The following is a 25,507-nucleotide window of genomic DNA, read 5'->3' on the forward strand; positions in this document are numbered from 1 at the left end:
TGTTGGCATTGACGAGTGACCATGGGGACCCAGAGATGATGGTGCGTGCCATGGCTGACGTGGCAGCACCTATTACAGCATAGGCTGAAGCAACGCAAGGCCTTTGTGATGTGATGCAGCCACTGGTTGGTGGCATCAATTCTCAGTCTGCTGCATTGCAGACTCAGTCTGCTCTCATTCAGACTCAGTCTGCTTTCTTGCAGAATCAGATTGATGTCAGGCAAGCACTGACTGCTGCCATTCTCTCTGTGTTCCCTCACAGTCCAACGGGGAACTCACGGCACCAAAGCAGGCCAGCAATCTGTGCTCCAGTAGATTGCTCCAGATGCTGAGGCTCTGCCCCAGAGGAGTTGCAGTGTATTAATGTCAATGGAAGATGCTGTTCTCTCTCACTATGACAGCATTCCGGTTTCCACCATTGTCACTCCGCCTTTGCACCCCACCCATCTGAGACTGCTGCCACCCATGCCGAGGTGGGGCAGTCCACTGCCGGGCCTTTCAGGCCCAAAGCTGGGCCAGGGCGTCCTGCTAGGCCATCTGCAGTCTCTGCCTCACAGACACAGCAGCGTTCAAGCAGCCTTGCTGCAGGCACTGCAGCCCCATTAAGGAGGAGCACTAGGCGTGGGAGAGGAGAAAAGGAAAGGGGTGTGAAATATGCGATTATGTCCCAATAAGGACTTTTCCGACCATTGCTAGATGTCCACGTCTTGTAAATATAATTGTACATATTTCATTACTGATGTTTAACACCTGTTATTTATGGAAGGATCTTGGCATATTATGGTTCATGGGAGCTGGTCTTGCATTTCCGATGGGAGGAACGTTTGTATGTATAATGAAGTTGTTTGTGTGTTATGCTGTTTCAAGGGGCATTTGTTACATTCTTTATTAGTTGCTAGTGAAGGGTTATTGGTGTGCTGCTTGAGGGGACAAGCTTGTTGGAGATAATAAAATGTTGATTTGACCATTTGCATTACCGTCATGTGTATTAATTGAGAATTTCATGGAGCTGCGCCATGAGACTCTTTTCTCTTAGGCGGTCCTTTGGAGTTGAGGATGCCTTGCTTCTACACTAAAAATGTGTTCTTAGGTGACTGATGAGTCTGATGCAGGACCTACAGGGGCAGATGGTGGTTGAAGGAATGGGTGAGTGGGGTGCTTGGGTTGTAGTGCGCTCCTTCTACTATTTACACTTGGCTTCAGCTTGCTCCCAGCGTAGAGACTCGAGGTGTTCGGTGCTGTTGTAGGCATTAAGCACCTGCTGAATATATCTATACACGAGGCATTAGGCACCTGCTGAATATATCTATACGCATATATGTTTAAAATGGCCACATATAAAATGGATGCCCAAGCATGATGGGAACTCAGTTAGTCAAGCAATGAACTGTTGACTGAGGCTGACCGAGCAATGACCCTGTGAGGCCCACTACCGGGAATGCCTTGGATCATCCGCTTGAGACAAGATAACTATAACAAACCATTATAGTACCTGGTATGGAATGTCCTTAATCAATGACTTCACACAGCAGAGCCCCGAGGAACAGAGATAAGGGGAGGCCTGCCTCACATAACGAGGTCATTAATCAGCCTGAGCTGACAAGAACCGAACATACAGCCCCTGAGGTATCAGGGGAATTCTATTGGGTTAAAGAAACCTATATGTAATCTATAATCGTTATGATTGGATTGTGTCCAGCCGATGTGGGCTGAAGTAACTGTAATGAACTGTTGTAAAACATATAAATATCGATGGATTTCTTTGTTCGGTGGAATGGAGTGCCTGGAGTTGGACCAGAGGCTCTCTCCCCGCCGGCGTAATAAAAGCCATTTTGGCGTTGGAACCGACCCAGAGTGTCGAGTGATTCTTGCAGGAAAACATTCGCACTAACAGTGCCTTCCCAGATGCTTTTCCTCCACTTTGAGCGGTCTTGGACCAGGGATTCCCAGGTGTCGGTGGGGATGTTGCACCTTTTCAAGGAGGTTTTGAGGGTGTCCTTGAAGCTTTTCCTCTGCCTACCTCGGGCTCACTTGCTGAATCGGAGCTCCGAGTAGAGTGCTGGTTTTGTGAGTCTCGTATCGGGCATGCAGACTACGTGGCCCGTCCAATGGAGCTGATCGAACATGGTCAGTGCTACGATGCTGGAGATGTTGGCCTGAGTGTTAACGCTGACATTGGTGCACCTATCCTGCCAATGGATTTGCAGGATCTTGCAGAGGAAGCGATGGTGGTACATGAGACTAGCACATAGTGATGTGACTATGAGACCCAGTCATCATCTGGTTGTTGATTCATCGGAATCGATGCAGGATGAGGCGCTGACGGTGGCCCTTGCAGAGGTAGCATTGGCTCCGTGGCTGCTGATTCTCGTCATCTGCCTCTCCAAGCTGTGCATTGTCATGCTCCTCTTCCTCTTCCTCCTCCTCCTGAGGTGGAGCTGCAATCCCCAGTGGCAATGCCTGGGCCCTCATGATGGCCAGGTTGTGCAGCATGCAGCAGAACACAATGAAGAGCGAGACTCGATCAGGGCAGTACTGAAGGTTGCCTCCAGAGTGGTCAAGGCATCGAAAACGCTGCTTTATCACCCTGATAGTCTGCTCCATAAGGTTCCGGGTGGCCTCATGGCTCTCGTTGTACCAATACTCAGCACAGGTGTTGGGGTTGCAGAGGGGTGTCATGAGCCAAGTGGCTAGAGCATAGCCTTTGTCGCCGAGCAGCCAGCCACGACCTTGATGTGGTGGCTGGAAGAGTCGTGTTACAGTGCTCTTCCGCAGGATGAATGCATCGTGTGCGCTGCCAGGATAGTGGCATCCACAGCGAGGATGCACTGCCATGATAGCGGGCATTCACAGTGAGGATGCGCTGCCAGGATAGCGGCATTCACAGCAAGGATACGCTGCCAGGATAGCGGCATTCACAGCAAGAATACGCTGCCAGGATAGCGGCATTCACAGTGAGGATACACTGCCAGGATAGCGGGCATTCACAGTGAGGATACGCTGCCAGGATAGCGGCATTCACAACGAGGATGCGCTGAGCGTGGTCACTCGGTCTGGCTGCAGGAGGTGGCATAGTTTGGTGACGACCTCCTTGCAGAACAGTTGCCTTCCAACGCATTGCTCCTCAGACATGGCATGGTTTAGAAGTGTTTCAGATAAACCATGGGGGGGGTAAGGCTTCCTGTCCCGACATCTACAGGGCCTCCTTATTCGTAGCCCCACATTCCCAATCTCCCTTCTCTGTAGACGCCGTCTACTAATTGCTTGGAGAAGGCGAAGGTGGCGTGTTAGCACTGCACCCATCTAAATACATGCCTCAAATCGCTACTTAACTGTAACTTTGACGACAATCTGTTGCAACAATCCAAGAGATACACGCACTGTGCTATGTGGAAACGTAGCACTCAATGTGACCTCTGAGTAACCCGGTTGCTCATCCCTTTAAATACCCACCCAGCATCGTCCAAAGTAGCTGAGACAGCCTAATTTCTCTGGCGTGTTCAGCGGCTGTTGGTAAGTTTGGCGCACAAACCGAATTTCACATTTGGGGCGCTAGCGGGGCGTTGCATGCGTATTGACGTCATGATCTGACTGGCGTTAGAGGGCGAGGCGATAACTCTTAGTACCGCCGGTAAAAGTGAACGAAATTTTGCGGGCGCCACTAAAATCTCCGAGGCCAGACGTTAAGTCATGAGTGATGCTTTACCGCCACTCTGGGGCGCGACCGGGAGGTGATACCCAACCGAATTTCGCGGCCTTTGACTTTAGCTTTCCTTCTCAGCAGAAAGCTACTTTTCTGGTGTAAGCTACAGTGATGTCTGTAAGCAAAAGAGGAGAAAGGTTAAGGGAAAGCTAAAATTTGTGGGATTTCTACAGTTAGAAGTGAGGAATAAGAGAGGACTTAAAACTCTAACGGGAGTTGTCGACAGATAATAGCAATGAAGTGGCAGAATATATGAATTCAGATATTAGAGAGGCTTGTTGTTGAAGCATTGTTTTAATGGTATACTCCAATGATATTGGTATTCCAGGAACAACTAGGAGACACCAATAATGGGATTATTCAACAGTATTCAACAGTGACAGAAAGCAGATACATAGGGGGCTGAAATTTGTTTTTTACCGCCAGCTGATGCCACCTCATTCTGGTGGTAACGGGGCGTGAATGACTGGCTGGCAGTGTTATGCATGGGTGCCGCCTGATGGGAAATTTGGTTGTCCATTTTCAAGGGCATAAAGATTTGCCGCCCCCCGACTACTGCCATGGAAATCACGATGTCAGTACACGTGCAACGACTCCTTGGCACCGCTCTCGCCAAATTCATTTTTACCACCTCACTTAACGGCTGTCGGCAATGACATAAGAACATTAGAAATAGGAGCAGGAGTAGGCCATTTGGCACCTCGAGGCTGCTCCAGTAATTAATAAGATCATGGCTGATTTGCTCTTGGGCTCAGCTCCACTTCCCTGCCCGCTCCCCATAACTCTTCACTCAGTTATCATTTAAAAATCTGTCTATCTCCACCTTAAATATATTCAATAACCCAGCCTCCACAACTCTCTGGGGAAGAGAATGTCACAGGTTTACGACCCTCAGAGAAGAAATTCCTTCTCATCGAAGTTCTAAATGGGCGACCCTTTATTCTTAAACTATGCCCCCTAGTTTTAAATTCCCCTACGAGTAGAAACATCCTCTCTGCTTCTACTTTGTCGAGCCCCCTCAGTATCTTATATGTTTCAATAAGATCACCTCTGATTCTTCTAAACTCCAATGAGTATAGGCCCAACCTTTCTTCATAAGTCAACCGCTTCATCTCAGGAATCACCGTAGTGAACCTTCTCTGAACTGCCTCCAATGCAAGTATACCCTTCCTGAAATACGAAGACCAAAACTGTACACGGTACTCTAGGACTTCCCTGCTTTTATACTCCATCCCCCTTGCAATAAAGGCCAACATTCCATTTGCCTTCCTGATTACTTGCTAATTTTTTGTGTTTCATGCAGAAGAACCCCCAGCTCCCTTTGTATTGCAGCATTTTGTAATCTCACTCCATTTAAATAATAATTAGCTTTTTTATTTTTCCTGCCAAAACGGATAACCTCACACTTTCCCCCATTATACTCCAATCCGCTGGGAACTCTACAAAATCCAAGGAATTTTGGTAGATTGCAGCCAATGCATCCACTATCTCTGCAGACTCTTCTTTTAAAACCTTAGGCTGCAGGCCATCAGGTCCGGGGAACTTAGTCCCATTATTTTACTGAGTACTTTTTCTTCAGTGATAGTGATTGTGTTAAGTTCCCCCTCCCTATAGCCCCTTGATTATCTATTTCTGGAATGCTTTTAGTGTCTTCTACCGTGAAAACCAATACAAAATATTTGTTTAAAGTCTCTGCCATTTCCCTATTCCCCATTATTAATTCCCCAGTTTCATCCTCCAAGGGACCAACATTTACTTTAGCTACTCTCTTCTTTTTTTATATATCTGTCGAAGCTCTTACTATCGGTTTTTATATTTCTTGCTAGTTTACTCTCATAATCCATCTTCTCTCTCTTTATTATTGACGCCTGAAAAAGTTGACATGCACAAGGTGGGAAATCGAATCCGAGGCGTTATTTAAAGGGAGTTGCAGCCGGTCCAGAAAGCTCGCGGTCCGTGCTGCGTTGGCTGCTCGCACATTTCGAATATGCTGCCGTCCTGTGGCTAACGATCCCTAAGCCTCAGTACTAGCATCTCAGAGACAATGTTGGGTTCAATACCGGATACATTTGGAACTATCATTTCGCTGTTACTTCTGCAAAGTTATGGGGCAGTGATTGTACACCACGTTGTCCTGCGGTAAAGACTTGAAAGGCGCCAGCTGCAGCAACGGCTTATGGCAAATGTGGATGTTCGCCAGAGGAAAGACCCCAGATGGCGGGGCAGGAGGCTGTACAGTTGCAGGGTTTACCATGCACATTATTCTTACCCTGATATGTCTGAGGAGCAGTGCCTAAGAAGGCTGAGGTTCCACAAGGAGGTGATGACGGAGTTCTGCCACCTCCTGCAGACATACCTGGCATCGGCACCAGGACTTCGATGTCAGTGGCAGTGCAAGTGACAATAGCCCTCAACCTCTATGCTACCGGCTCCTTCCAATCTCCTGTCGGCCATATATCGCAGCTTGCAGTACATTGCTGCATTCACCAGGTGACTGACGATCTCTACAGCAAACGAATGGACTACATCAAGTTCAGCATGTCCAGGGAAGACATGGATGAGCGTTCCCAAGGCTTCGCAAGGATAGCGGGCTTCCTCAGGGATCAGTGAGGCATCGATTGTACACATGTGACATTGAAGGCCCTGCCCCAAGATGGAGATCAGTTTTGGAATCGCAAGGGATACCACTCCCTCAGCGTTCAGCTGGTCTGCGATCACAGGCAGATGATCCTCACTGTTAATGCCCGATATCCTGGCAGCTGCCACGATGCCTTCATCCTGCAGGAGAGCACTGTGCCATGACTCTTCCAGCCACCGCATGAAGGCCATGGCTGACTCCTCAGTGACAAAGGATATGGTGTTGCCATCTGGCTAATGTTACCCCTCTGCAATCCCAGCACCCCTGCCGAGAAGCGCTATAACAGCAGCCATATCGCAAACAGGACCAGGGGGCCTGAAGCAGCATTTCCGATGCCTTGACCACTCTTGGGGGGAGGGGGGGGGGGCCATTTCAGTACTCACCTGATAGAGTCTCCATCATCACCGTTGTGTGCTGCATGCTGCACAACCTGGCCATTATGAGTGGCCAGCCACTACCACCAGGGATGGATGACCCACCTCAGGAGGACGACGACGATGAGGAGGAAGACGAGGAGCTTCAGCCAAGGAGGAGACAGCCTGACAGTGCTGCAGCTGGAAGGTCTGCTCGTCAGAGATTCATCACCCATGATTCCAGTGAATGACTCAAGAGGTGCCGATTTTCCAGCCTGCAGACCTCGGCATCTACAAAGTACATCGCTCCCCACCCTTTCACCCTCCATGTACATCAATCGAAGCACAATAACGTGAAAAATGTAAAGTTCATTTACTTAACACATGAACCATGCTGTGGTGAAAACAAGCACAAAACAATACCTTCATCCCCCCCAAAATAATCATACCCACATGACCCCTTCAAACATTCCCAACCGCATGCAAGTGCAACTATTTACATCAGTTCATTTTCCAACTATGTGGACATTTCTGGCGACTAGCAAACAATTGTATCTTTGTTCATCCAAGTGCAATAATTTATATCAGCTAACATTCCAACAAGGTAGACATCTTTGTTGACTATCAAGAAATTGTTTGCTGGGCCATACAAGTGCAACTAGTTATACAAGTTCATATCTTACCAAGGTGAAGATATGTGGCCACCTTCCCACAGGTCTTTAATTGCTCTTGTACAGTGCTTTACCACCCTTCCCTTCTGCCCCCTCCCACGCCTACTGCTACTCCTCAATGGGGTCTTAGGGCCTGCAGAAAGGCTGGTAGTCGGTTGCTGTGTTGGAGCCGCAGCCACAGCCACACAGCCTCACAGGAAGTCCCCAACCAGCTCAGGCCCTGGAAGGCCCGGCTGCGGACTTCCTCACCTCAACATGGGCGACAGCACTCTATTGTGGATGGGTTGCAGAGAGCAGCAGGTGCAAAGGCAGAATGATGTCGTCCTAAGAGACGACATCACGTTCCATCAGGCCCAACATGGTGCTACTCTCCCGGGGCAGGGCCTCATCATCTGCAACAATCTGGGTGAGCACAGATTGCTGCCCTGGTTGGGCAAGGTTGGGTCCCCGTTGAACTGATGTGGCCCCAGACAGGATGGCAGCGGTCAGCGGTCAGTGGGTCCGTGGAAGCAAGTTGCCACTGCATGAAGACAGACTGCGACTGCAGCACAGTACAGAGCTGATTAATGCCACCAGGTACTGATGCTCAATGGACACTGCAATGGCAGCCATAGCCTGTGCCACCATGTCTGGGACCCCATGGTCACTGTTTGCATCCGACATCCGTTGGTATCTACCAAGGATGGCCGCGGGGGCCTGCTGAGAGGCATGAGCAATAGTTGAGGCGGACTCATCCAGCCTCACAGCTAGTGCATCAAGACTCTGTATCACCCTTGCTAGTGCACCCAGTAGATCATTGTGCAACTGCAGGGATTGTCTTGCGACAACCACTAGTTCCAGCTTATCATCAGATAGGTGCTGAGCATCAGTTAGGCGCGCACTCACCCACTGGGGAGCTGTCTCCTGGGCCTTCCTGACTCGTGGTGTTGCTGCAGGCCACTGGGTCCCGGTGCATCACCCACCTCTGCATCCCCAACCACCCCTTCGTCAACAACGCTGCTGGGCCCCCTCTCAGATGCCACTGGCTCCTACATGATATTGAAGGAAGTGCTCTTATCCTCCTCCTTGGCAGCATCTCCACCAATGGAAGGCTGACATAAATGCCAGGTGCGTCCGATTAATCATCTGAAAGTACAAACACTTAGAAGACTGGTTACCTACAGGGGAGGGGGCTAGGAGTGGTGAAGGCATTCGAGAATGGCAGTCTCATGGAAAGAGCTGAAGGATTGTGGTATCAGGCGTAAGTGGCCTGCAGGATGCCGCAAAGGAGGTCAACATACCGTCACTGTCCCGAAGGTGTTCAGCCTCACCTGCCGCCAAGGCACCAACTTGAAAGCCCATCAAGGCCGAAAGGTGTTCCTCCAACACAGTGAGGTCCTGGAGTTCAGAATTCCCTCCTCCAGTCCTCATCTGCTCCCTGCGGTTGTGGGTGAGCTTCACCTATAAGATTAAGGAGAACATCTGAGTTAGAGCCCTTCTATCAGTGTGTCCCAAGTGCCTTACATAGTTTAGTACATGTTACTGTACATAGAAAATACGAGCAGTAGTAGGCCATTCAGCCCTTCGAGATTGCACCGCCATTCAATATGATCATGGCTGATCCTCTATCTCAACACCATATTCCCGGTTTTTCCCGGTTCCCATTGATGCCTTTTGTTTCTGGAAATCTATCTATCTCCCTCTTAAATATATTCAGTGACTTGGCCTCCACAGCCTTCTGTGGTAGAGAATTCCACAGGTTCACCAGCCTCTGAGTGAAAACATTTCTCCTCAACTCGGTCCTAAATTTCCTACCCCGTATCCTGAGACTGCGACCCCTTGTTCTAGACTTCCCAGCCAGGGCAAACATCCTCCTCGCATTCCAACCCAGTCAGAATTTTATACGTTTCAATAAGATCCCCTCTCATTCTTCGAAACTCTAGTGAATACAGGCCTAGTCGACCCAATCTCTCCTCATGCAGTCCTGCCATCCCAGGAATCAGTCTGGTGAACCTTCGCTGCACTCCCTCTATGGCAAGTGTATCCTTTCTTAGGTAAGGAGACCAAAACTGCACACAATACTCCAGGTGCAGTCTCACCAAGGCCCTGTATAACTGTAGTAAGACATTCTTGCTCCTATATTCAAATCCTCTTGTAATGAAGGCCAACATACTATTTGCCTTCCTAACTGCTTGCTGCACCTGCATATTTGCTTTCAATGATTGGTGTACAAGGACACCCAGGTCCCTCTGTACATTGACACTTGCCAAGACATCACAATTTAAATAATATTTTGTCCTTATGCTTTTCCTACCAAAGTGGATAACTTCACATTTATCCACGTTATACTGCATCTGCCATGTGTTTGCTGACTCACTCAATTTATCTAAATCGCCTTGCAGCGTCTTTGCATTCTCCTCACAACTCACAATCCCACCTAGTTTTGTGTTGTCAGCAAACTTGGAAATAGTACATTTGGTCCCCTCATCCAAATCATTTATATATATTGTGAATAGCTGGAGTCCAAGCACTGATTCCCTGTGGTACCCCACTAATCACTGCCCGCCAGCCCGAAAAAGACCCATTTATTCCTACTCTCTGTTTCCTGTCAGTTATCCAATTTTCAATCCATGCCAATACATTACCCCCAATCCTATGTGCACTAACCTCTTATGTGGGACTTTATCAAAGGCCTTTTGAAAATCCAAATACACTACATCCAATGGTTCTCCCTTACCTATTCTATCAGTTACATCCTCAAAAAACTCCAGTAGGTTTGTCAAACATGATTTTCCTTTCATAAATCCATGTTGACTTTGTCTAATCCTGTTTATCTAAGCGTGTCATTATCACAGCCTTTATAATAGACTAACATTTTTCCTACTATTGATGTTAGTTCCCGGTTTTCTCTCTCCCTCTTTTTTTAAATAGTGGGGTTACATTTGCCACCCTCCAATCTGCAGAAACTGTTCCATAATCTATAGAATTTTGGAAGATGACAACCAGTGTATCTACTATTTCCAGGGCTACCTCTTTTAGTACTCTGGGATGCCGATCATCAGGCCCTGGGGATTTATCGGCCTTCAGTCCCATTAGTTTCTCCAGCACAATTTTCTTACTAATAATCATTTCCTTTAATTCCTCTTGCTCACTAGACCCTTGGTTCCCGAGCATTTCTGGGACGTTATTTGTGTCCTCTTCCATGAAGACAGAACCAAAGTATTTATTTAATTGTTCTTCCATTTCCTTGTTCCCCATTACAAATTCTCCCGTTTCTGTCTGTAAAGGACCTACATTTGTCTTCACTAATCTTTTTCTTTTTACGTACTTGTAGAAACTTTTGCAGTGGGTTTTTATGTTCCTTGCAAGTTTACTCTCATATTCTATTTATCCCCTCTTAATCAATCTCTTGGTCCTTTTTTGCTGAATTCTAAACTGCTCCCAATCCTCAGGCTTGCCACTTTTTCTGGCAACTTTGTATAACTCCTCTTTGAATCTAATACGATCCTTAATTTCTTTTGTTAGCCATGGTTGGGCTACTATTCCTTTTGTGTTTTTATGCCAGAAAGGAATGTATAACTGTTGCAATTCATGCATTTGTTCCTTAAATGTTAGCCATTACCTGTCCACTGTCATGCCTTTTAATGAGTGTATTACAACAAGCTAACGCTGTGGGGAAGTTGCAACCTGTCGTCTATGCTTCCAGGAGCTTGTCTAAGGCCGAGAGGGCCTACAGCATGATTGAGAAAGAGGCATTAGCGTGTGTGTTCGGGGTAAAGAAAATGCATCAGTACCTGTTTGGCCTCAAATTTGAGCAGGAAACCGATCACAAGCCCCTCACATCCCTGTTCGCTGAAAACAAGGGGATAAATACTCAGCCCGCATACAAAGGTGGGCACTCGCGCTATCAGCGTATAACTATACCATCCGCCACAGGCCAGGCACCGAGAAATGTGCAGATGCTCTCAGTCGGCTACCATTGCCCACCATGGGGGTGGGAATGGTGCAGCCTGCAAACTTGTTGATGGTGGCGCAGCCCGCAGACTTGTTGATGGTCATGGAAGCATTTGAAAATGATAAATCACCTGTCACGGCCCATCAGATTAGGACTTGGACCAGCCAAGATCCTCTGCTGTCCCTAGTAAAAAACTGTGCACTGCATGGGAGCTGGGCCAGCATCCCCGTTGAAATGCAAGAGCCAAGCAAGCTGTTCCAGCGGCGAAAGGACGAGCTGTCCATTCAGGCAGACTGCCTGTTGTGGGGTAACTGTGTAGTGCTACCAAAAAAGGGCAGGGAGACGTTCAGCTCGGATCTCCACAGCACACACCCGGGTATAGTAATGATGAAAGCGATAGCCATATCCCACGTGTGGTGGCCCGGTATCGACTCTGACTTCGAGTCCTGTGTACGGCAATGCAGCGTATGTGCTCAGTTGAGCAACGCGCCCAGAGAGGCACCACTAAGTTTGTGGTCCTGGCCCTCAAGACCATGGTCGAGGATCCATGTCGACTATGCGGGCCCGTTTCTCGGTAAAATGTTCCTTCCTGGTGGTGGATGCTTTTTCAAAATGGATTGAATGTGAAATAATGTTGAGAAGCACCGCCACCACCACGATTGAAGACCTGAGGGCCATGTTTGCCACCGACGGCCTGCCTGACATACTGGTCAGTGACAACAGGCCATGTTTCACCAGTGCTGAATTTAAAGAATTCATGACCCGCAATGGGATCAAACATGTCACCTCGGCCCCGTTTAAACCAGCCTTCAATGGGCAGGCAGAGCGGGCAGTACAAACAATCAAACAGAGCCTTAAACGAGTCACAGAAGGCTCACGCCAAACCCGCCTGTCCTGAGTACTGCTCAGCTACCGCACGAGACTTCACTCGCTCACAGGGGTGCCTCCGGCTGAGCTACTCATGAAAAGGACACTTAAAACCAGATTCTCGCTGGTTCACCCCAATTCGCATGATCAGGTAGAGAGCAGGCGGCAGCAACAAAATGTAAACGATGGTCGCGCCACTGTGTCACGGGAAATTGATCTGAATAACCCTGTGTATGTGCTAAACTATGGACATGGTCCCAAGTGGATTGCGGGCACAGTGATAGCTAAAAAAGGGAATATGGTGTTTGTAGTCAAACTAGACAATGGACAAATTTGCAGAAAGCACCTGGACCAAACGAGGCTGCGGTTCACAGACTGCCCTGAACAACTTACAGCAGACAGCACCTTTTTCGAGCCCACAACACACACTCAAAGGATCAACGACACCACGCCGGACCAGGAAATCGAACCCATCACGCCCAACAGCCCAGCAAGGCCAGGCTCACTTAGCAGCCCTGCAGGACCAACAACCCGCCAGCCCAGCGAGGGCACAGCCAACACAACAGAACAGACATTTGTACCGAGGTGGTCCACCAGGGAAAGGCTCCCGACCGTCTCACCTTGTAAATAGTTTTCACTTTGACTTTGTGGGGGGAAGTGATGTTGTGTATCTGTAAAGCATGTACTCCCATGTTCCGCCACCAGGGAGCTCATCCCCTGAAGTCCCAAGGGATCCTAGCATCCCTTGGGAGCACTGTATATAAGCCGTCCCCTAAGGCCTGTTCCTCACTCTGGAGTGTCTTATTAAAGACTGAGGTCACTGTTACTTTAACCTCCCTGTGTGCAGTCTCCTCTGTGTTAGGAACGCAATACCTTGCACCTCCACTTTTCCTAATCTGCCACCAATCAGATAATATTCTGCCTTTGTGTTTTTGCCACCAAAGTGGATAACCTCACATTTATCCACATTATACTGCATCTGCCATGCATTGGCCCACTCACCTAACCTGTTCAATCACCGTGCAGCCTCTTAGCATCCTCCTCACAGCTCACACCGCCACCCAGCTTAGTGTCATCTGCAAACTTGGAGGTATTACTCTCAATTCCCTCATCTAAATCATTGATGTATATTGTAAATAGCTGGGGTCCCAGCACTAAGCCCTGTGGCACTAGTCACTGCCTGCCATTCCGAAAAGGATCCATTTATCCCGACTCTCTGCTTCCTGTCTGCCGAGTTCTCTATCCACATCAATATATTACCCCAATAGCATGTGCTTTAATTTTGCACACAAATCTTTTGTGTGGGACCTTGTCAAAAGCTTTTTGAAAGTCCAAATAAACCACATCCACTGGTTCTCCCTTGTCCACTCTACTCGTTACATCCTCAAAAAATGCTAGATTATTAAATTAGTTAAACAAACAAAGGTTAGTTTTTAGTATTTAGTTATATGCTATATGTTAATTTACATAGAAAATAGGTGCAGGAGTAGGCCATTCGGCCCTTCGAGCCTGCACCACCATTCAGTTGATCATGCAACTTCAGTATCCCATTCCTGCTTTCTCTCCATACCCCTTGATTCCTTTCGCCGTAAGGGCCCCATCTAACTCCCTTTTGAATATATCTAACGAACTGGCCTCAACAACTTTCTGTGGTAGAGAATTCCATATGCTCACAACTCTCTGGGTGAAGAAGTTTTCCCTCATCTCAGTCCTAAATAACTTACCCCTTATCCTTAGACTGTGACCCCTGGTTCTGGAGTTCCCCAACACCAGGAACATTCTTCCTGCATATAACCTGTCCAATCCCGTCAGAATTTTATGCTTCTATGAGATCCCCTCTCATTCTTCTAAATTCCATTGAATATAAGCCTAGTCAATCCAGTCTTTCTTCATATGTCAGTCCTGCCATCCCGAGAATCAGTCTGGTGAACCTTCGCTGCACTCCCTCAATAGCAAGAATGTCCTTCCTCTATGTGGTCATTTGACCATATTTCTCCTTATGTAGTTCGGTGTCAAACTTTTTGTCTTCTAATACTCCTGTAAAGCACTTTGGCATGTTAAAGGCAGTGTATACACATCAATTGTTGTGAGGAATGCACGGAAATCAACTAATGTACATATAAAAATGTGCTTATTTGTTTAAAAATGAAAAGCTGCATCCTCCGAAATGAGGCTGAGTTTGAAAGTTTGCAGACTGCAGTATTTTTGATTGCCACAATGTCTGTGATTGATTTGCCCTGCAGCAAGATGGTGCCATCGCCAAAAGCATCCCCTGCGCGCTCCTGTCAATCACGACAGTCAGCAGCTGGGTGCACCGTCAAAGGGGCGCGAAAACATTTTTGAAAGCACCCGCAGACAGGCCGTGAAAGCTTTGCTAGGTTCCGGTCATAAAGCCGGTGCATCATTTTATTCAGGCGGTCCTTTTTTTTTTTGCGTTGCATTTTGATGGCCGAGGCACCGAGGGATTCGCAACGGCATCGGCCTTTGGTTTGCAACTTTTCCAGTCAGAGCGAACAGGCCGCTGGGAACCGGGGGCTCGATTTTTCTGTGGCAGCAGTGTTGCCGGCGGGCGGTAGCGGGGAGAGAATGGGAATGGCTACTCCAAAGCAATTCTGTCAACTCCTGCAGAGACCGCTCATCAGCGTCACATTGGAAACCTTCGAGAGGTGAGCCCGGGGATCGCGCAGCGTTCCACACTGACGTCACTGCGGTGATTGCAGGGCAAAAGCTAGTTTATAAAAGAGCTTGAATTTCTATAGCGCCTTTCACTACCTCAGATCGTCCCAGAGCACTATGCAGCCAGTTAAGTACTTTTGTAGTCTAGTCAGAAAACACGATAATTGTTTAATCGGAACTGGATCTATTACAGAAAGGGTTGCCAAATCTGGTTGGAGCCATTCCTGGAGGTGTCATCATATAATCTCTAACTGCCCCTCCGCCACACTCGCCAAAACTCGCGGGCACATTGCCTTCCCTCAATCAATTGGAAAGCGAACAGACTCCTCATTATCTGGTTGGATGATTCTTGACTGTCAATCAAACAGCCTTTTTATACCACATTTGATATTTTAGAACTAATAAATGAAAGTTTTCAAAGAAAATTGGGGAAAAGAAACAATTAATTTTTCTCCTGGGTTACTTGCAGTAGTGTCCTGGAAATTAATATTTAATTTTGGAGACTCCAAAGCAATTCTGGAGGATTGGCAACCCCAGGTTACATAATAGTGTTACCTGGGAGGACAGGCGCATCAACATTAGTGTCCTCGTCCAGACTAATATCCCCAGCATTGAAGCACTGACCACACTCAATCAGCTTCGCTGGGCAGGCCACATGGTTCGCATGCCAGACACGAGACTCCCAAAGCAAATGCTTTTTGCAGAGCTCCTTCATGGCAAACGAGGCAATGGTGGACAGCGGAAACATTACAAGGACACCCTCAAAGCCTCCCTGGTAAAGTGCAACATCACCACTGATGCCTGGGAGTCCCTGGCCGAAGACCACCTGAGGTGGAGAAAGTGCATCCGGGAGGGCGCTAAGCTCTTCGAATCTCAACGCCGATAGCGTGAAGAGGTCAAGCACAGGCAGGGGAAGGAGCGTGTGGCAAACTAGTCCCACCCAACCCTTCCCTCGGCGAATATCTGTCCCACCTGTGACAGAGTCTGTGGCTCTCGTATTGGTCTGTTCGACCACTAAAGAACTCACTTCAAGAGTGGAAGCAAGTCTTCCTCAATTCCGAGGGACTGCCTATGATGATGATGATGATGATTCACAGCACAGAAATAGTCCATTCTACCCAACAGGTCTATGTTGATGTTTATGCTCCTCCACACGCGCTTCATCTCACTCTTATCAACATGTACTTCTATTCCTTTCTCCCTCATGTATTTATTTAGCTTCCCCTTAAATGCATCCATGATCATGTGATGGCTGATCACGTGATATCTGATGACATGACTTCCACAGCTATTATTGTATTTACCTTTATAAAGTTGGGTCCCCTGTAGTTGAATATCTTTGCTCGTGGTTTCATGCCAGCAGTTGTGCGAGTAGTTCCAAGAACCAGGAAGAAAACCAAAGGTGGAGGAGCGATTTGTAGAGAGGAAACCAGAGTTGGGAGGAACTTCAATTCTACCAGTAACTATTGGTAATTCACTGAAATTGCACTGATAATTAACAGTATTAATGGTAATGCTCAATTTCCCCTCATAACCAAGAGTAATACAATAACTCACTGATAGTCTATATGCAACTGGTAATAACAGGTGTAATGACCTAATATTTTGTGTGTAACTAGTAGTAATCCTATAACTCACTAAAATTCAACTTGGGACTATAGCCAGAAGAAGTCCACTACACTGCGCAAGGTGCAGTCAGACTCTCCAGTTGAAGCCATTCTTATAGGCCCCATCTCTCTCCCTATCTCCTTGGGCTCTGGTTTAGACTCCGATTCCATGTGAAGATGATTACTCTGAACTAGGAGTTGATCTGTACTTGGGACTTTACACGTTAAAACTTGCCGTACAGACTAACCTGAACCAAACCGAGAGATCGCACAAAGGATTGTGTTTGGAGCACTTCACACGGGGCACATTACTCTAAACACAGCTCAGCACCAAATTTTCTAAACCACTTCCTGGCTCAGTCTCAAGAAAGGAGTGTTTCCATAAAATTATAGAAATTACAGCACAGAAGGAGGCCATTTGGCACTCTCTCCTGTAACACCATTCTCCCAGATCCGTCCATGTGAGGACAGTTTTGCCACATTTCAAATGAAGACAAGATACGTGACAAGGGTCATCTAGTTTTTACTTTTGAAACTATTTTCAGTTTTCATGATACTTTTGGTGATTTTCGTTGATCAATATAAAACTCCCCTGAAGAGCTGTTTAATATGCTTTAGACATTTGTATAGATGACTTGCTGTGTATGGTTAATATAATGTATTAGATTGAATTTACAGCACAGAAACAGATAATTCGGCTCAACTGGTCTATGACCGTGTTTATACTCCGCATGAGTCTCCTCCCCCGCAAATTATCTCCCAACCCTATCACAATATCCCTCTATTCGCTTCTCCCTTGTCAAACCTCGCCTTAAATGTATCAGTGTTATTTGCATCAACCACTTCAAGTGGCAGCGGAATTGCCCTTCTTAAAGCCCCTAAAAGGAAACAGAGCACAATCTCCCGCGCTCCACTTCCTTTTGGGGCAGTAACTGGGGCGGGGAGTCGAGCGCGACGCAGATGTTTAACGTTCTGTTGATTCTCTTCAACGTTCCTCCCCTTCGCTTAAAGGGGAGGGCCGCTGTGCACTCAGCATGGCCTCTGATGGCCTCCACCAGGACAGCATGCAACCGGGCCAGCAGCCTGGCACCCAAGACGGAGTTCTGGGCTACAAGATGGCGGCCGGACCACGCTAAGGCTGCCATCGTCGAGCCGACCCAAGAGTCAGCTGACAAAAAACGATGGTAGCCTGGGGCGCTGGCACCTTTCCCTTTTAAGCACCGTTTTGAGAGCGGATGTCGGCAAACTTCGTAATGCACGAAGGTGGAGTTAACGTCCGCTAATGCCAGCCTCGTGGCCCGCGGGGCAATTTTCCCCGCGGGGCGTTAAGGGGTCAAAACGGAGCGGTGAGGGATCACCGCGCACGGCGATGACGTCATCGTGGTTGTGCAGTGACCCAGGGCGCTAACCATGGGGCGTGGTGCTGCCGTGGCAGCACTTCCACAAGCTCCCATGCAATTTCCTGGGAGGTGGTAGCGCCCCCCCCCCCCCCACTCCTCCCCTGGGCAAAAATTGTTTCCCGGAGACGCTAACGGGGCTATAAAAAGGGGCAATTTCACCCCCAAAGTCTTTTGCCGAGAAATCAGCTTTTAATGAAATAGTTAGAAATAAGCCAAGTAGCACATGTCACTCTTTGATATACTTTTGCTGACAGGTGCTTATCCCTGCTTGAACTTTTGTCTGCAGGTTATCTGCTTTTGTCTGTAACTCAGCACATAACTCATCTATTTCACTTCTTAGATGATATGTTTTTGTCTATAAATGCGTGCCTCAACACCTTTTTTAATATGCCTTTTTATTTACCTATTTTGGCACTAATCTCAGCTTACATTCGTTCCACCGTTTTCACCTGAACACTCTCCGATATTTAGTTTTTGAGTCTACCTTGGCTTATTGAGTCAGCCTGAACTTGTTATGTGTAGCTGAGATTTAATCTGATCATTTTGTCAGACTAAAATATTGGAGTCTAGGCTTGTCTCTTTTTCTTTATATTCTCAGACAGATGTCTTTATATTTGCTACAGGAGCTTAGACTGAGGTTATTGGATCAGTTATATTTGAAAGAAAGAAAGACTTGCATTTATATAGCGTCTTTCACAACCACTGGATGTCCCCAAACACTTTACAGCCAATGAGGTACTTTTTGAAGTGTAGTCACTGTTGTAATGTAGGAAACGCGGCAGCCAATTTACGCACAGCAAGGTCCCAGAAACAGCAATGTGATAATGACCAGATAATATCTTTTTAGTGATGTTGATTGAGGGGTAAATATTGGCCAGGACACTGGGGATAACTCCCCTGCTCTTCTTCGAAATAGTGCCATAGGATTTTTTACGTCCACCTGAGAGGGCAGATGGAGCCTTGGTTTAACGTCTTTATCGGGAAGATGGCACCTCCAACAGTGCAGCATTCCCTCAGTCTTCGAACTCTCACACTCACACTCACACTCAATCAGCTCTGCTAGTGAGCACGATCTTAGAATAAGGGGCTGCCCATTTAAAACAGAGATGAGGAGAGATTTCTTCTCTGAGGGCTGTAAATCTGTGGAATTCACTGCCTCAGTGAGCTGTGAAAGTTGGGACATTGAATAAATTTAAGACAGAAATAGATTCTTAAACGATAAGTGGTATGGGGAGCGGGCAGGGAAGTGGACCTGAGTCCATGAACGGATCAGCCATGATCGTATTAAATGGCGGAGCAGGCTCGAGGGGACATATGGCCTACTCCTGCTCCTATTTCTTATGTTCTTATATTCAGAATTTTTTTTTCAAGTAGTCATAGAAAGATGTGAGCAATGTGACCTCCCCAGGCAGAGATGATCGAAGAGGAATTGATGACTTGCATCGAAATGAGATGGAGGTCATGGACTGGCTAAAGAGCACAAAACAAATAAGCCCCCTGGGATAAGTCATATTTGTCCTGGAATACGAAGAGAAATAAAGGAGGAGATTTGTGAGGCATTGAGAATCATTGAGGGAGTCACTGGACACCAGAGAGGTAGCAAAAGATTTGAAACATACGTAGTGTCCATATTTAAAAACAGACACTAGCAGCTACATACTTCAATATCATATAAAATAATGATAGTGATCATCAGGAATAAATCTGAGAATTATCTGTACAATAATAACCTAGTAAACAGGAGGCAGGATGAATTCAAAAGGGGAAATACTGCCTGACCAATCTCCATAACTTTGTTGAAGACATGACATTGAAATGGACTATGAGAAGCCCTATGATGTGGTGTCTCCAGACTGCCAAAAGGCATTTGATAAAAGGTTATCAATGAAGCTCAAAGCTGTCGGGATTCAGAATAAATTTTGGGAATGAATAAGAAATTGAAGGGTAGAAAACAATGGGTGAGTGTCAGAAGAGTTATATTGGGGTGGGGAGTGGGTTGGGAAGTACTGAGTGTGGTGCCCCAGTGCTCGGTGTTGGGACCAATACAATTTCTAATTGACATCAACAACTTGAATTCAGAAACTAAATGCTAAATCATCAAATTTGCAGATGATACCAAATGAGGAGGGACAGTGCATTCACAGGTCAGCTCCCAAATTACAAAATGAGTTGGACAATCTATGTAATTGGTAGAACAATAACTGATGACATTCCACGTAGATTGATATGAAGTACTGTACATAGGAAGAAAGACAAACACGTGAACTCCATGAGTGGTCTTGAAGTAACTAACGATGAACAAGACCGAGGAGTTTTCATAGACTTGATGTTTAGCATGTCCCACCACTACAAAGCAGCACTCAACAAAGTAAAGAAAATACTGAAGTGAAATTTCCAAAACAATGGGGTACAAATCAAAGGCAGTCATGCTCCAACTGGTTACTGAAACATTCAAATGCTGGAGGCAAAGCAGAGAAAATCCACAAGGCTGATACCTAGTGTTAGAGATTTGAATTTTGAGGAAAGATGGGAGAATTCTTTTTTAGCCTGAAAAGGAGGTGTGAAGAGGTTATTTTATAGATGTGTATAAGAAAGAAGGAAAGAACTTTTATATAGCCCTTTCACGTCTTCAGGATATCCCAAAATGCTTCACAGCCAATGAAGTACTTTTGAGGTATAGTCACCATTGTAATATCGGCATTTGTGGCACTCAATTTATATACAACAAGGTCCCACAAACAACAATAAAATAGATGACCAAATAATCTGTTTCAGTAGTGTTGATTGAGGGATAAATGTTGCCAGAATACCGGTAGAACTCTTGTTTGAATATTATAGAAACAGAGAAATGTAGAAAATAGGTGCAGTAGTAGGTCAATCTTCCCTTCGAGCCTGCACCGCCATTCAATATGATCATGGCTGATCATGTACTTTAGTACCTCATTCCTGCTTTCTCTCCATACCTCTTGATCCCTTCAGCTATAAGGGCCACATCTAACTCCCTTTTGAATATATCTAACGAACTGGCCTCAACAACTTCCACATGCTCAAAGGTAATAACCTCAGGATTGCTACCAGTGCCACGTGCTAGTCAGAGTAGGAATTGCAGGATAGCTCAGCTAAATACGTGGCTTGAGGAATGGTGCAAGGGGGAGGGATTAAAATTCCTGGGACATTGGAATCGGTTCTGGAGGAGATGGGACCAATACAAACCGGACAGTCTGCACCTGGGCAGAACTGGAACCGATGTCTTAGGCGGAATGTTTACTAGTGCTGTTGGGGAGGGTTTAAACTAACAAGGCAGGGGAATGGGAATCTATGCAGGGAGGCAGGGGGCAGAAGCAAAAGGAAGGAAGGAAGGAAGGAGAAAAGCAAGAGTGGAAGGCAGAGATATCAAGGGCAAAAATCAAAAAGGGCCACATTACAACATAATTCTAAAAGGACAAAGAGTGTTAAGAAAACAAGCCTGAAGGCTCTGAGTCTCAATGCGAGGAGCATTCGTAATAAGGTGGATGAATTGACTGCTCAGATAGCTGTTAACAGATATGATGTAATTGGGATTACGGAGACATGGCTCCAAGGTAACCAAGGCTGGGAACTCAACATCCAGGGGTATTCAATATTCAGGAAGGACAGACAGGAAGGAAAAGGAGGTGGGGTAGCGTTACTGGTTAAAGAGGAGATTAACGCAGCAGTAAGGAAGGACATTAGCTTGGATGATGTGGAATCTATATGGGTAGAGCTGCGAAACACCAAAGGGGCAGAAAACATTACTGGGGATTGTGTACAGACCACCAAACAGTAGTAGTGAGATTGGGGATGGCATCAAACAGGAAATTAGGGACACGTGCAATAAGGGTACAGCAGTTCTCATGGGTGACTTTAATTTGCATATTGATTGGGCTAACCAAACTGGTAGCAATACTATGGAGGAGGATTTCCTGGAGTGTATAAGGGGTGGTTTTCTAGACTAATATGTCGAGGACCCAACGTGAGAGCAAGTCATCCTAGATTGGGTAACGAGAGAGGATTAATTAGCAATCTGGTCATGCGGGGCCCCTTGGGGAAGAGTGACCATAATTAGGAAGAATTCTTCATTAAGATGGAGAGTGACACAGTAAATTCAGAGACAAGATCCTGAACTTAAAGAAAGGAAACTTCGATGGTATGAGACGTGAATTGGCTAGGATAAACTGGAGAATGATACTTAAAGGGTTGACAGTGGATAGGCAATGGCAGACATTTAAATATCACATGGATGAACTACAACAATCGTACATCTCTGTGTGGCCTAGGAATAAAAAAGGGAAGATGGCTCAACAATGGCTAACAAGGGAAATTAGGGATTTTGTTAAATCCAAGGAAGAGGCATATAAATTGGCCAGAAAAAGCAGCAAACCTGAGGATTGGGAGAAATTTAGAATTCAGCAGAAGAGGACTAAAGGTTTAATTAGGAGGGGGAAAATAGAGTATGAGAGTAAGCTTGCAGGGAACATAAAAACTGACTGCAAAAGCTTCAATAGATATGTGAAGAGAAAAAAAATTAGTGAAGACTAATGTAGGTCCCTTGCAGTCAGAATCAGGGGAATTCATAATTTGGAACAAGGAAATGGCAGACCAATTGAACAAATACTTTGGTTCTATCTTCACGAAGGAAGACACGAATAATCTCCCGAAAATACTAGGGGACCGAGGGTCGAGCGAGAAGAGGAAACTGAGGGAAATCCTTATTAGTCAGGAAATGGTGTTGGGGAAATTGAAGGGACTGAAGGCTGATAAATCCCCAGGGCCTGATAGTCTGCATCCCAGAGTACTTAAGAAAGTGGCCCTAGAAATAGTGGATGCATTGGTAGTCATTTTCCAACATTCTATAGACTCTGGTTCAGTTCCGATGGATTGGAGGGTAGCTAATGTAACCCCACTTTTTAAAAAAGGAGGGAGAGCGAAAACACGGAATTATAGACCGGTTAGCCTGACATCGGTATCGGGGAAAATGTTGGAATCAATTATTAAAGATGTAATAGCAGCGCATTTGGAAAGCAGTGACGGGATCGGTCCAAGTCAACATGGATTTATGGAAGGGAAATCATGCTTGACAAACCTTCTGGAATTTTTTGAGGATGTAACAAGTAGAGTGGATAAGGGAGAACCAGTGGATGTGTATTTGGACTTTCAAAAGGCTTTTGACAAGGTCCCATACAAGAGATTAGTGTGCAAAATTAAGGCACATGGGATTAGGGGTAATGTATTGACTTGGATACAGAACTGGTTGGCAGACAGGAAGTAAAGAGTGGGAATAAACTGGTCCTTTTCAGAATGGCAGGCAGTGACGAGTGGGGTACCGCAGGGTTCAGTGCTGGGACCCCAGCTATTTACAATATACATTAATGATTTAGACAAAGGAATTGAATGTAATATCTCCAAATTTGCAGATGACACTAAGCTGGGTGGCAGTGCGAGCTGCGAGGAGGATGCTAAGAGGCTGCAGGGGGACTTGGACAGGTGAGGTGCATGGGCAAATGCATGGCAGATGCAGTATAATCTGGATAAGTGTGAGGTTATCCACTTTGGTTGCAAAAACAGGAAGGCAGAATATTATCTGAATGGTGACAGATTAATAAAAGTGGAGGTGCAACGAGACCTGGGTGTCATGGTACATCAGTCATTGAAGGTAGACATGCAGGTACAGCAGGCAGTAAAGAAGGCAAGTGGCATGCTGGCCTTCATAGCGAGGGGATTTGAGTATTGGAGCAGGGAGGTCTTACTGCAGTTGTACAGGGCCTTGGTGAGACCACACCTGGAATATTGTGTTCAGTTTTGGTCTCCTAATCTGAGGAAGGACGTTCTTGTTATTGAGGGAGTGCAGCGAAGGTTCACCAGACTGATTCCCGGGGTCCAGAACCAAGGGTCACAGTCTAAGGATAAGGGGTAAGCCATTTAGGACTGAGATGAGGAGAAACTTCTTCACTCAAAGAATTGTGAACCAGTGGAATTTTCTACCACAGAAAGTTGTTGAGGTCAGTTAGTTAGATATATTCAAGAGGGAGTTAGATGTGGCCCTTACGACTAAAGGGATCACGGGGTATGGAGAGAAAGCAGGAATAGGGTACTGAAGTTGCATGATCAGCTATGATCATATTGAATGGTGGTGCAGGCTCGAAGGGCCAAATGGCCTACTCCTGCACCTACTTTCTATGTTTCTATGTTTCTACAACTCTCTGAGTGAAGAAGTTTCTCCTCATCTCGGTCCTAAGTGGCTTACCCCTTATCCTTAGACTGGACTTCCCCAACATCGGGAACATTCTTCCTGCATCTAACCTGTCCAATCCTGTCAGAATTTTAAATATTTCTATGAGATCCCCTCTCATTCTTCTAAATTCCATTGAATTTTAGCCTAGTCGATCCAGTCTTTCCTCATACGTCAGTCCTGCCATCCCGGGAATCAGTCTAGTGAACCTTCGCTGCACTCCCTCAATAGCAAGAATGTCCTTCCTCAGATTAGAAGACCAAAACTGTACACAATATTCAAGGTGTGGTGTCACCAAGGCTCTGTACAACTGTAGTAAGATCTCCCTGCTCCTATACTTGAATCCTCTCGCTTATGAAGGCCAAAATGCCATTTGCCTTCTTCACCGCCTGCTGTACCTGTATGCCAACTTTCAATGACTGATGTACCATGCCACCCAGGTCTCGTTGCACCTCCACTTTTACTAATCTGTCACCATTCAGATAATAATCTGCCTTCCTGTTTTTACCACCAAAGTGGATAACCTCACATTTATCTACATTATACTGTATTTGCCCATGCACCTAACCTGTCTAAGTCACCCTGCAACCTCTTCACATCCTCCTCGCAGCTCACACTGCCACCCAGCTTAGTGTCATCTGTAAACTTGGAGATATTACATTCAATTCCTTCATCTAAATCATTAATATATATTGTAAATAGCTGGGGTCCCAGCACTGAACCTGCGGTCCCCCACTCGTCACTGCCTGCCATTCTTAAAAGGACCCATTTATTCCTACTCTTTGCTTTTGTTTGCCAACCAGTTCTCTATCCATGTCAGTACATTTCCCCCAATTCCATGTGTTTTAATTTTGCACACTAATCTCTTGTATGGGACCTTGTCAAAAGACTTTTGAAAGTCTAAATACGCCACATTCAGTGGCTCCCCCTTGTTCACTCTACTAGTTAGATCCTCCAAAAATTATAGAAGATTTGTCAAGCATGATTTCCCTTTCATAAATCCATGCTGACTTGGACCGATCCTGTCACTGCTTTCATGGAACCTTTTATGTGTACCTGAGACGATAGACAGGGCCTTGGTTTAATGTCTCATTTGAAAGACAGCACCTTCGGCATTGCTACATTGAAATGTCAGCCCAGGTTATGTGCTCAAGGCTCGGGAGTGGGGCTTGAACCCTTGACTTCCTGACAAAAGTGAAAATGGTATCGCTGAGCCAATGCTGATACCTATGGTATTTTTATAGATATAAAAAGTAAATCTGGAAAATTACCTCAGATGTAATTGCGAGATTGATACAATGGGACACGGGCTTAAATCGGCAAATGGTAAATTTACGACTAACAGGAAGTCCTTTTTCACAGAAAAAGTGATCAGTACATTTAGTGGACTTTAGGATAGTGTAGTGGATGT

At 46.2% G+C, this 25,507-nt stretch overlaps 1 protein-coding gene across 7 annotated transcripts in view; it reads left to right on the top strand.

The window, feature by feature from the left end:
• Positions 1–25,507, top strand: part of crppa (CDP-L-ribitol pyrophosphorylase A) — a 717,155-nt gene that overhangs the window by 108,938 nt on the left and 582,710 nt on the right. For 3 of the 7 annotated variants that reach the window (XM_070879972.1, XM_070879978.1, XM_070879973.1), the window contains exon 1: positions 14,452–14,832. The exons of the other annotated variants lie outside the window; for them this stretch is intronic. In XM_070879972.1, the coding sequence (XP_070736073.1) occupies positions 14,612–14,832 (221 nt within the window). In that variant the 5' untranslated portion in view covers positions 14,452–14,611. Of the gene's footprint in view, positions 1–14,451; positions 14,833–25,507 lie in introns of those variants that run through there. 7 annotated transcript variants of the gene reach the window in all.

This window comes from Pristiophorus japonicus, chromosome 5 (genome assembly GCF_044704955.1).
Source record: "Pristiophorus japonicus isolate sPriJap1 chromosome 5, sPriJap1.hap1, whole genome shotgun sequence".
Classification (NCBI taxonomy): domain Eukaryota; kingdom Metazoa; phylum Chordata; class Chondrichthyes; family Pristiophoridae; genus Pristiophorus; species Pristiophorus japonicus.